The 13041-nt window shown below is 44.6% G+C and overlaps 1 protein-coding gene across 2 annotated transcripts in view; it reads right to left on the bottom strand.

The window, feature by feature from the left end:
- Positions 1 to 5308: 5308 nt before the first annotated feature.
- The window catches only part of sim1 (SIM bHLH transcription factor 1), an 82302-nt gene continuing 74569 nt past the window's right edge, over positions 5309 to 13041 (bottom strand). For both annotated transcript variants that reach the window (XM_033021913.1, XM_033021912.1), the window contains exon 12: positions 5309 to 7015. In XM_033021913.1, the coding sequence (XP_032877804.1) occupies positions 6282 to 7015 (734 nt within the window). In that variant the 3' untranslated portion in view covers positions 5309 to 6281. The remainder of the gene's footprint in view (positions 7016 to 13041) is intronic.

Here is a 13041-nt window from a genome sequence, read left to right on the forward strand (position 1 = left end):
CTGTCCAAATGCTTCTCAAACGTTGTGCTCGTACCTGCCGCAACTATCTCCTCCGACTGCTCATTCCATATACCTACATGGATGACTATATGATAGACGCAAACTGCTGGAGTAACTCAGCGGGTCAGCCAGCATCTCTGGGGAAAATGATGACTATAATCTACACAGCCAAATTAGCAACAATACTGAAGGGAGAAATTCCTGGGGTATAGTTTTCTGAACAGATGCATTGAGGAACCAATTCGAGAGCATGCTATCCTTGAATATTAATTTAATGTGGTGAGAAACGATTATAGAGTCATAGGGTCATAGAGTGATACAATGTACAAACAGGTTCTTTGGCCTAAGTTGCCCACACTGGCCAAAAATGTCCCAGTTACACTAATCCCACCTGCCCACGTTTAATCCATTTCCCTCCAAACCTGTCCTATCCATGTTATCTGTCTAACTGTTCTTTAAATGTTGGGATAGTCCCAGCCTCAACTACCTCCTCTGGCAGCGTGTTCAATACAGGACACCACCCTTTGTGTGAAAAATTGACCCCTCAGATTCCTATCTTTTTCCCTTCACCTTAAACCTATGTCCTCTGGTCCTCGATTCACCTACTCTGGGCAGGAGAACCTGTGCGTCTATTCTTCTCATGATTTTATACACCTCAATAAGATCACCCCTCATCCTTGTGCACTCCAAGGAATAGAGCCCCAGCATACTCAACCTCTCCCTATAGCTCACACCCACTGGCCCTGGCAACATCCTTGTAAATCTTCCCTGTACACTTTCCAGCTTAACAACATCTTTCCGATAACATGGTGCCCAGAACTGAACACAACATAAGAACTGAACTAAATGCGGCCTCACCAACGTCTTATACAGGTGCAACATGACCTCCCAACTTCTATACTCAATACTCTGACTGATGAAGGCCAAGGTACTAAACGCCTTTTTGACCACCTATGGACGTGGATCTCAAGATCCTTCTGTACATTACCACTGTTTAGGTTCTTGCCACTAACTGCATACTGGGGTGGAAGATTGCAACCTTCACCCTGTTTCAACGAATGCAATCAACCCAGCGTACTCAATCAAATAAGATCAAATAGAACAAGTTGGTCTATAACTTTAGGCTGTGCATGCCATATGCAAGAAGAAGACTGCATACTCTTCCCTTACATTCAATCTCCCAAAGTCTCAAAGTCCATTGAACCTTGCAAAAAACTGATAATCTGGCTAGACTAGATACAGGATAGGTGTTCCCATGGGTGGGGAGATCCAGATTCAAGGAATTATGAATATGAAATGCAGCATTTAGGACTGGGATTTAGGATTAGATAGGGTGAATGCACAGATTCCTTTACCCAGAACAGGGGAATCAAGAAGCAGATGACATCAGTGCCTTACAGCACCAGAGACCTGGATTCGATCCTGATTATGGATGCTGTCTGTACGGAGTTTGTACATCCTCCTAGTGACCGCGTGGGAATTCTCCGGGTGCTCCAGTCTCCAAAGACATACAGGTTTGTTGGTTAATTGACTTTGGCATCATTGTAAATTGTCCTGAGTGCGTAGGATGGTGATAGTGTGCGGGGACCGCTGGTCGGGGAGGAGTCGGTGGGCCAAAGGGCCTGTTTCCGCTCTGTATCTCGAAACGAAACGAAACTAAAATCAGGCACTTGTGGTGCCTGATTTTGTAAAATATTTACAAACTTGTTGAGGGAAATTAAAATGGCACTTCATTCTCCACAATCAACATAATTAATGTGAATGAGGATAACATTTACCCTTCCAAAATAATGACTGTATCGGTTCATAGAGTCATAGAATCATAGTCATACAGTGTGGAATTAGGCCCTTCAGCCCAACTTGCCCATGACGACCAACATGTCCCAGCTATACTTGTCCTACCCGCAATCATTTGGCCCATATCCCTCCCAACCTGTCCCATCCATGTACCCGTCTAACTGTTTCTTAAAAGTTGTGATAGTCCCTGCCTCAACTTCCTCCTCTGGCAGCTCGATCCAGACACCCACCACCATTTGTGTGAAAAAGTTCCCCCTCAGATTCCTATTAAATCTTTTCCCCTTCTCCTTATATCTATGCCCTCTGGTCCTCGATTCTCCTACTCTGGGCAAGAGACTCTGTGCATCTACCTGATCTATTCCTCTCAAGATTTTTGCACATCTTGATCTTTTAGTTCTCGTGATCTTTCAGTTCTGCCAGAAGATGTAGTTTTCAACTTCTGTGGTTAATTCCTTCCCCAACCTTCAGAGCGTTACATACAATGGCAACACAGGGTCATAGAAACAAAAAACCTTTTTAATTGTAACTATATTTTAAAACCAAAAACATTCTTTCTTCACATAATAAATACATTTTATGCACATGTACTTCAAATGCCAGAATTATGTACAATATAAATAAATCTAACAGGAAACACTTTACAGGATCATGGGGATTAACTATACAAATCATAGTCTTCTATATGAATACACAAAAGAAACTTGGCACCATTTTACAAATTGTATTCACATCAACATGTACTCTAATGCTACCATCAACTGTACATTGTAAAAGGGGGGGATCAGGCAGAATTTAATCAGAACAGCAACATCTCCAACAGAATATCACCAGCTTTTCTAAATCAGGACATCAAGACAGAGGAAGCAAGGCAGATCTCAATCTATCTAGGTTTAATCACCTCCATCTCCTGTATAAATAGAACTGTAATATTGTTCAGAACACCAAATGACATGATTAGTGCTTTAAGGGTCGTTACATGGTCCAGGTTACTTGACAAGTGATTCTTGTCATCTTTTGTCTTGTATTTGGTGACCTACGGCGTGCGTTACAGGGCTGTTAAAGCAAGTCTTTGTTTAGGTTATTGAAGCCAGAGAGAAATTAATTGTGTGAGAAGTTGAACTCTCTCGGTTGAGGAATAATTTAGTCGCATATATCTCGTTCCAGTTTCAGTTCAGAGTTCCAGTTTTATTTTTCCTCGTTTGTTATCATAGGCAAGTCAATAAGTCAAGCTTTCTGGGCTTTGAACGTAGCTGTGATCACATAATTCATGCACTCAGTTATTTACAGTCCCATCTATTAAAACAATGATGGAACAAACCGGCAACTGTACAGTTTAAGGCAGAAAACCTGCCAAAACATGGAGGTAGCTGATCAGTTGAACCTGGCAAAATAAAAATCAAATCAAATAAAGATATTCAATAGGGTCTTTTTTTATGGAAAGCATCATATTCTTGAACGTATTCTTGATTGCTTTAAGGAATATTGGAGGGTTGTTCCAACTCGTTTCCTTCATGCCAGGAACTCAACATAGCTTCTCAGTTTAGATTGGTTTAGTTTAGAGATACAGTGCGGAAACAGGTCGTTTGGCCCTCCGAGTCCGCGCCGACCAGCGATCCCCGTTACACTACCACACGCTACACACTAGGGACAATTTACAATTTTTACCTAAGCCAATTAACCTGCAAACCTGTATGTCTTCGGAGTGTGGGAGGAAACTGGAAATCCCAGGGAAAACCCACGCGGTCATGGGAAGAACGTACAAACTCCATACAGACAAGCACCCATAGTCTCTGGCACTGTAAGGCAGCAACTCTGCCGCTGTGCCCCCCACCCTTCCAGCAAGCAGTAAGAGGGAGTGCTGCTGTTATAATTAAAATTCTCCCAAATACTCCTCTGAACTTTGAGCGTAAATGGCTTAATCAGTTTTCCTTGAGGATCAAAATTCGGTACGAAGCATTCTGGCTGACAAAATACATTTCTTTAAGCCAGTTGGTCTTTACATCCTTTTCAATACATTCTGGCTTCCTGTCATGTCAAACTGAGTGAACAGTTCTGAAGTTGGAGCGTATAATTCCCAAGCAACAGTTAATAAGCTCCATTCCCCGCCAATACAGGCAACCTTGGCTTCCTGGTCAAATGTTCTTACAGAGGGGGTTTTGGCAATTCACCACAATTCCTTAATGGAGGGCAAATAATAATTGATGCTTCCAAGATGGCCCCCAACCCAGGCGACTATCTGCGTGCTAGCCACAGAAGCAGATCTACAATCACATATTACAATCGCTCCACATTGTTAAATCTTTGCTCCTTCAACACCATTTCTTTCTTTAACTATGATCCCGTTATCATGTATCTATACGCTGTAAATGGCTCGATTGTAATTATCTATTGTCTTTCCGCTGTCTGGTCAGCATGCAACAAAAGCTTTTCACTGTACCTCAGTACACGTGACAATAAACAAAACTGAACCAAACTAATTTGTAAAATGTCTCAAACTGGATTTCTTACACACAGCAGAGTATGTGCATCAGAAAATCTGGCAGAAGATTAAGTCTAGGAGTAACTCTTCACTTTAGCAGAGATGAAATTCCTTTTGAAGTTGAATTTTGCAAGTGCATATTTGGGATTGTAGGAATGTATACCTGTGGGAAGTAGATACATGTGGACAGGCACTTGTAATAGGAGCGGAAAGTAGACTTGTTGGTGCAGGTGGTTTCAGTATCTCAAGAACATCCAACATCAACAGAAAAAACCTTTAAAAACACGTGTAATCTGTTTTTACACGTTGTTCTGAAGCTTCCTCCTCTGACTGAGGGAACGGTTACATTTTATGTGAGGGGAGCCCAGCTAAAGAAAGCAACTGTCTTGTAAAACATGTCAAATGCCTCATAAAAATCTGCTGTGCGCCACATGTCTTGGACTTCGTTTTGATTTGCTCCGTTACTTCGCTGCGTTTGTTTCTCTAATTGCGAACGGGAAGTATGTTGCCTCATAAATAAACATTTTGAAACAGCTGAAATGTGATCAGAGCCTCGATATTCATTTCAGCCCTCAAACAGCCAACAGACTGCGCTGTTAACATGAGCTTTAATTTTAGGGTTTCAGCTGCCATCTTTTATGCACGGACATTTTCACAAATCCATGTGAACTCTTATTTGTTTGGGCACCGCGTTGCTAGTACAACATATTCCAGTAAATTTAAATTCAATAGTTCGGTCATAAGTGACATATCAGTTGCCACATTGATACCAGTGAAATTTATCTCTTGTTACTGGTGCTATATGTGCATGTGGAGTAACAACTGTTTTTAGAGACACAGCGTGGAAACGCCTTGGCACAAGCTCTCACCGACCATCCATCACCCGTACACTAGTTATTCTATGTTATCCCACTCTTGCATCCTACACACTAGGGGCAATTTACCGAAGCCAATTAACCGACAAACATGCACGTCTTTGGAGTGTGAGAGGAAACCGGGGCTCCCGGAGAAAACCCACGTTGGCCACAGGGAGAACATACAAACTCCGCACCGACAGCGCCCATAGTCAGGATCGAACCCGGGTCTCTGGCGCTGTGAGGCAGCAGCTCTACCGCTGTGCTGCAACGTGCTCTGGTTCCTCATTTCAATTCAACCCAATGGAACTGAAGACAGACACAAAAAGCCGGAGTAACACAGCAGGACAGGCAAGCTTCTCTGGAGAGAAGGAATGGGTGACGTTTCGGGGTGGAGACCCTTCTTCAGACTTCTCTCAATGGAACTGAAATTCAGAGGTGGTGTATAGTGAAGTAGACTATACTTTATTTCCTGTTGTTCTTAAGGACAATTTTCTATCATGGTACCAGCAAGCAGCCTGCTAACCATTATCATATTATCTGTGGGCTATTTCTCCGAATGTAACACCTATTCCATCAGTTTACTACAACCATCACTTTGCTAAGTTAAGGAGTTACTCATGCACCATCGAAGTTGTTCACTTGTCTCTAACTTCACTGCCAGGTTTCTCAGTTTTCTTTGACATTTTTGAAAAACTGTTCATTAAATGTCGTGAAATGAAAACAAAACAAAAATGATACCCTGGTTCGCATTTAACCATTTACTTAGCGCGGACTGAACCCTAGGCCCAGGGCTGGAGCAGGGATAGAATTCCTTTGTACTCTGCCTGAAAACAAAGAATTGTAAACTGCTTGGCAAAGAACACAGTTAGGATTTTGCTAAGACAAGCAGAGGGGAAGGCGACCCCAAATTACACCCAGTTCCCTCACCCTTTACAGTGATTAATCTTGACTGCTCTGCAGTGCATCTGGAGTAGCAGTATGTATGAACCAGATCCCAAACAGAGTGGATCAGTAAACCCAGCTTAGTGCTTCTATACGCATGCTAGCACTGGGAGTACAAATGCAGCTTCAATGCTTGCTTCAAGTTCAAATCGCTGCTTTATCTCTGCTGGCGACGTTCCACCGTGACCTCTGTCCTCAGTGAGACATCAGCTTCCGTTGGTGATTATAACTGAAGTGCCCTTGTGCGTGTGGGTCGGGTCCTGTTGCATTCGGAAGTGAGAGGGCACGTCAAAGTGACTGCCATTGCAGCCCAGAGAGTAGTTTTTTATGGCTTCGGTGTCATACAGGTGTTCAAAGGCATAGCCAGTCAGCGCGTACGCATGCTTATCGAAGTACTGCTGGTGGTGGGTGGAGTAATAGTTTGGGGAGGATGCGCAGTTGCCCCCTGTTTGATGAGGGGACAGGTCAGAAGCCAGGTAGTCCTTACCCAAGGCAACATTGTCCTTTGAGATCCGCTCAGTATGGGGGCTGCTTATTCTGGACAGTGAGACTGGGCTGCCGTGGTATTCGCTCTCGTGAGAACTCATGATCTTTCCTTCCCTCTGTTGGAGGTGATCGCAGGGGGATGTGTTGGTCACCAGTGGGGCACGACACACCACACCGGTCATCTGCTGCTGCTGGTAGCTCACGTTGAAGCAGGCGGCGTGAACCTTGCCCATGCCGTTCATAGTCTGCAATTGCTCGGAGGCAGCCTTGCGCATCTGCAGCCGGCTCTCCTCTTCTTTGATCATCTGCTGCGTGGCTCGGATTAGAGTCTCAATCTTGCTGGGCTCGTGCGGGCTGCTCTGGTACCTCTCGTTGTGGTATCTATCGCCCGACTCGCTGGCAGAGCAGGGGTCCGGCGAACTGACCACGCTTTCCTCGTCCCAGTGTCCTCTTCCTGCATTGAAAGGCAAAACTCGCAAAGTTATTCATTTCTCCACAGATAAGACCAGAATGCAATGAAGCAACATGGAAACAAAGAACTGAACATGCGTGTTAATAAGGTCATTAGGAATAGGAGTAGAATTAGGCCAGTCTACTCCGCCATTCAATCATGACTGATCTATCTATCCCTCTAACCCCATTCTCCTGCCTTCTCCCCATAACCTCTGACATCTGTGCTAATCAAGAATCTGTCTTTCTCTGCCTTAAAAATATTCACTAACTAGGCCACCACAGCCTTCTGTGGCAAAGAATTTCACATTCACCACCCTCTGACTAAAGACATTTCTCCTCATCTCCTTCCTAAAAGAGCATCCTTTAATTCTTGAGGCTATAACCTCTAGTCCTAGACTCTCCCACTAGTGGAAACATCCTCACCACATCCACTCTATCCAAGCCTTTCACTATTCAGTACATTTCAATGAGGTCCCCCCTCATTCTTCTAAACTCCAGCGAGCACAGGCCCAGTGGCGACATATGCTCATCATAGGTTAAACTACTCATACACAATAGGACACAAAGTGCTAGAGTAACTCAACGGGTCAGGCAGCATCTTTAGGGAACATGAATAGCTGACTTTTCATTTCTTCATTTCCGACAGAGTTATGGAGCCATAGAGTCATGCAGCTGAAAGCAGGCCCTTCAGCCCAACTTGCCCACACTGACCAACATGCCCCATCTACACTAGTCCCACTTGCCGGCGTTTGACCCACATCCCCCCAATCCTGTCCCATCCATGTAGCTGTCTAAATGCTTCTTGAATGTTGCAATAGTCCCTGCCTCAACCACCTCCTGCAGCAGCTCGTTCCATCCACCATTGACTCCATCTACGCATCACATTGCCTTGGGCCTTATTCTGCTCATATAACATGAATTTATGAACTTATGAAGCTTCGGTACTGTCCGATCCATCTCCACCTCATTGAGGGCATTGGACTTTGTTTCAGGACCTGATGCACTACAATACTGAGAACTATATTCAGCACTTCCCTTCACTCTACCTATCGTACGAGTTTGGCTTCAAGGTGATCATGTACAGTAGTATCTGATTTGATTGGATAGCATGCAGAACAAAGCTATTCAGGGACAGTTTCTTCCCAGCTGATATCAGGCCAATGAATCATCCTACCACAAGAGAGCGGTCCAGAACTACTATCTACCTCATTGGTGACCATCAGACTATCCTTGAACGGACTTTACTGGCTTTACCTTGCACACAATGTTATTCCCATATCATGTCAGAAAAAGGGTTTTGGGCCGAAACGTCGCCTATTTCCTTCGCTCCATAGATGCAACCGCACCCGCTGAGTTTCTCCAGCATTTTTGTCTACCTTCGATCTTCCAGCATCTGCAGTTCCATCTTGAGCATTCCCTTATCATGTATCTATACACTGTAAATGACTCGATTGTAATCATGAGTTGTCTTTCTGCTGACTGGATAGCATGCAACAATAGCTTTTCACTGTACCTCGGTATACATGACAATAAACTAAACTAACAAAACTAAACTAAATACCTCAGTACATATGATAATAATAATATAGCTAATCCTAAGGAGGAACCATCAAGGTCCTGAATTCCCTGGAATGCAGGTGTCAGAGTTTATGGGGAGAAGGCAGGAGAATGGGGTTAGGAGGGAGATATGGATCAGCCATGATTGAATGGCAGAGTAGACTTGATGGGCTGAATGGCCTAATTCTCCTCCTATTCCTTATGACATAGAAACATAGAAAATAGGTGCAGGAGTAGGCCATTCGGCCCTTCGAGCCTGCACCACCATTCAATATGATCATGGCTGATCATCCAACTCAGTATCCTGTACCTGCCATCTCTCCATACCCCCTGATCCCTTTAGCCACAGGGGCCACATCTAACTCCCTCTTAAATATAGCCAATGAACTGGCCTCTACTACTTTCTGTGGCAGAGAATTCCAGAGATTCACCACTCTCTGTGTGAAAAATGTTTTTCTCATCTCGGTCCTAAAAGATTTCTCCTTTATCCTTAAACTGTGACCTCTTGTCCTGGACTTCCCCAACATCGGGAAAAATCTTCCTGCATCTAGCCTGTCCAACCCCTTAAGAAATTTGTAAGTTTCTATAAGATCCCCCCTCAATCTTCTAAATTCTAGCGAGTACAAGCCGAGTCTATCCAGTCTTATGACCTTATGAATAGCCCATCTCAACGGACACTACCATTATTAGAAGGGTTCCTGCTACCTTCCGTGTAAAGTTGTTGTCATGTATGTAGCCTTGGTGAGCAACAATACAACATCATATCTTTTTAGTTTAGTTTAGTTTAGAGATACAGTGCAGAAACTGGTACTTCGGTCCACCGAGTCCGTGCCGACCAGCAATCCCTGCTAACGCTATCCAACACACACCAGGGACAATTTACCATTACACCAAGCCAATTAACCTACAACCCTGTATGTCTTTGCATTGTGGGAGGAAACCGGAGCACCCAGAGAAAACCTACGCAGGTCACGGGGAGAACGCTCAAACTCCGTACAGGCAAGCACCCGTAGTCAGGATCGAACACGGGTCTCTGGCGCTGTAAGGCACCAACTCTACCGCTGCACCACCCTGCAGCCCTTTACCATCTCCTTAACCAGTGATAGGGTCGTAGAGCCATAATGCATAGAAACAGGACCTACAGCCCACCAAATCTGCACTGGCCATCAAGCACCCATTTACACCAGTCATGCACCATTTATTCTCCCTTCATTCCCATCAGCATCACTAGTTTTATCCACCCGCTTGCTCCAAGGGCAACTCACAATGGCCAATGTATGAGATGTAGCCAGGACTCAGGGGCCTGAGCTGTAGAGAGGGGTTGAATAGGCTAAGACTTTATTCCTTGGAGCGCAGGAGGACGAGGTGCACAAAATCAAGAGAGGAATACTGTAGATCGGCTAAATGCACAGTCATTCACCCAGAGTAGGGGAATCAAGAACCAGTGGACACAGATTTAAGGTGAGGGGGGAAAGATTTAATAGGAACCTGAGGGGCAACTTTTTTTACACAAAGAGTGGTTGGCATGTGAACACAACCTTTTGGAAAAAACATTTAGACAGGACAGGTTTGGATATGACAGCTTTCGATGGACATGGGTCAAATGCAGGCAGATGGGACTAGCGTAGATGGGACATGTTGGTCGGTGTGGGCTTGTGGGCTGAAGGGCCTGTTTCCATTTTGTATGACTCTCTATGACACTAATTAATCTGCTGACCACACATCTTGGGGATTTGGGTGTGGTGACCGGGAGAAGGTGGGAATTCCACATAGACGTTACCGAAGGTCAGGATTGAACCCAGGTGAGTGGAACAGTGAAACTGTGGCTCTACTATGTGCTTCAGCTAGGACTGAGACTGCCCCCAGAGCATGGGTTGAGAATGAATTCAGTCAGGTAAGAAAGAGAAGGTACACAAAAATTCTGGGGAAATTCAGCGGGTGAAGCAGCATCTATGGAGCAAAGGAAATAGGCAACGTTTCGGGCCGAAACCCTTCTTCAGACTTTCGATTTTCCAGCATCTGCAGTTCCTTCTTAAACACAGGTAAGAAAGAGAAAATTGAAACAGGAGGAATGTGGAGAAAAAATAGAAATCATAAGATCATGTCATATGAGCAGAATTAGGCCATTCGGCTCATTAAGTCTACTCCACCATTAAATTATGACTGATCTATCTTTCCCCTCAACTCCATTCTCCTGCCTTCTCCCCATAACCTCTGACACCCGTACTAATTAAGAATCTATCTATCTCTGCCTTAAAAATATCCACTGACTTGGCCTCCACAGCCTTCTGTGGCAATGAATTCCACAGATATGCCATCCCTCTGATGAAAGAAAGTCTTCCTCATCTCCTTTTTAAAGGATAGTCAGAAAAAAATATTAAATTTAAAATCCCATTCCTTCTAAATGACTGAAAACAATTCATTAACCAGATCTGACCGTTTTAATTATTCACCTTCTAGACCATTGAGGATTGGTGATAGTTAACAATTAACAATTCACAGCATGGATAATTACTAAACAGCTCGCTGAGAAGGGTTTAATGAGAAATTAATGTGCTGTTTCCATCACAACACTAAGCATTCCGGCTGCTCAACTAGTATTGACCTTGAGACGAAAGTATTGACCAATTTCCCTCCTGGGATAAATAAAGTTCTATTGTATCATATCATATCGAGACCTTCCCCTTTTACCACCCCAGTGGGCGGCACGGTGGTGCAGTGGTAGAGTTGCTGCCTTGCAGCGTCGGAGACCCGGGTTCCATCCTGACTACGGGTGCTGTCTATACGGAGTTTGTATGTTCTCCCCCGTGACCTGCGTGGGTTTTCTCCGAGGTCTCCTGTTTCCTCCAACACTCAATGGGCTTGCCCCCTCCTACATTAAAAGTCTTCTCACCCACCACTCCACCTCCAGGTCCCTCAGATCGGCCGACTTGGGGATGCTGAATATCCCGCGGTCTAGGCATAAGCTTAGGGGCGACCGCACCTTTGCGGTTGCAGCTCCTAGACTGTGGAACAGCATCCCCCTTCCCATCAGAACTGCCCCCTCCATCGACTCCTTTAAGTCAAGACTAAAAACGTATCTATACTCCCAAGCCTTTCCTGACGTCCACTGAGCGAGGGCTATATGTATATATGTATGTAGTTTGTTTGGTTATACTATTCTTATAACAAATGTAAAGCACTTTGGCCAATGAGTGTTGTTTTTTAAATGTGCTGTATAAATAAATGTGACTTGACTTGACTCGACTCTAAAGATGTGCAGGTTTGTACGTTAATTGACTTCGTATTGTTGTAAATTGTCCCTAGTGTGCGTCGGATAGTGTTAGTGTGCGGGGATCGCTGGTCGGTGCAGACTCGGTGGGCCGAGCGGACTGCTTCCGCGCTGTATATCTAAACTAAACTAAACATCCCACCCGATACTGCTCTGATGGCCTTTTCACAGAACATGGTCCCAAAATCCTTACAACTGTTTTAAGATTCCACTGATAATCAAAGTTGGACTTTAGACTTTAGAGATACAGCATGGAAACAGGCTCTTCAGTTCACTGAGACCAGCAGTCACCCCCAGATCCTAACACTATCCTACCCACTTGAGACAACTTACTATTTTTACCAAGCCAATTAACCTACAAACCTGTACGTCTATGGATTGTGGGAGGAAACCAGAGATCCCGGGGAAAACCCACGCATGTCACGGGAAGAATGTGCAAATTCCGTACAGACACACCACAGTATCACCACCTCCACAGCCAACAATGGACCATTGTAGGCTCTTTGGTCATCGGTACCGGCTCTATACCTTTCCATACCTCTCCCCTGACTCTCAGTCTGAAGAAGGGTCACGACCTGAAATGTCACCTATTCCTTTTTGCCAGAGATGCTGCCTGACCGGTTGAGTTACTCCAGCTTTTTGTGTCTATCCTCAGTGTAAACCAGCATCTGCAGTTCCTTCATACACATCCCTGGAGGACATGGATAGTTAACGTTTCAAGTCAAGTCCTGACCCGCAACATCTCCTGTCCATGTTCTCCAGTGATGCTGCCTGACCGGCTAAGTTACTCCAGCACTTTGTGTCCTTCTGTGCAAACCAGCACCTGCAGTTCCTTGTTTCTACAAGAGGTCAGATTCATCGGTTCCGACAGTGAATCTGCTCCCTACTTTTGTGCTGTAAATCATTGTCTCAGAGTCTGCCATCTGCTGAGCCATGAAGAGCACCTGGCCAGTGGTTTTCTGCCAAACCACCAGCAAATGGTGGATTTCATGCCATTGTGGGAAATCAACACCAAACACAAGGTGTTGCTGCACCTTGATCAGCTAAGATGGAGTACTGCAAGCTGTAGTGTCCTTTAGTTTAGTTTAGTTTAGTTTATTGTCACGTGTAATGAGGTACAGTGAAAAGCTTTTGTTGCATGCTAACCAGTCAGCGGAAAGACAACACATGATTACAATCGAGCCACCTACGGTGTACAG

This window comes from Amblyraja radiata, chromosome 5 (assembly GCF_010909765.2).
Source record: "Amblyraja radiata isolate CabotCenter1 chromosome 5, sAmbRad1.1.pri, whole genome shotgun sequence".
NCBI classification, from domain to species: Eukaryota; Metazoa; Chordata; class Chondrichthyes; order Rajiformes; family Rajidae; genus Amblyraja; species Amblyraja radiata.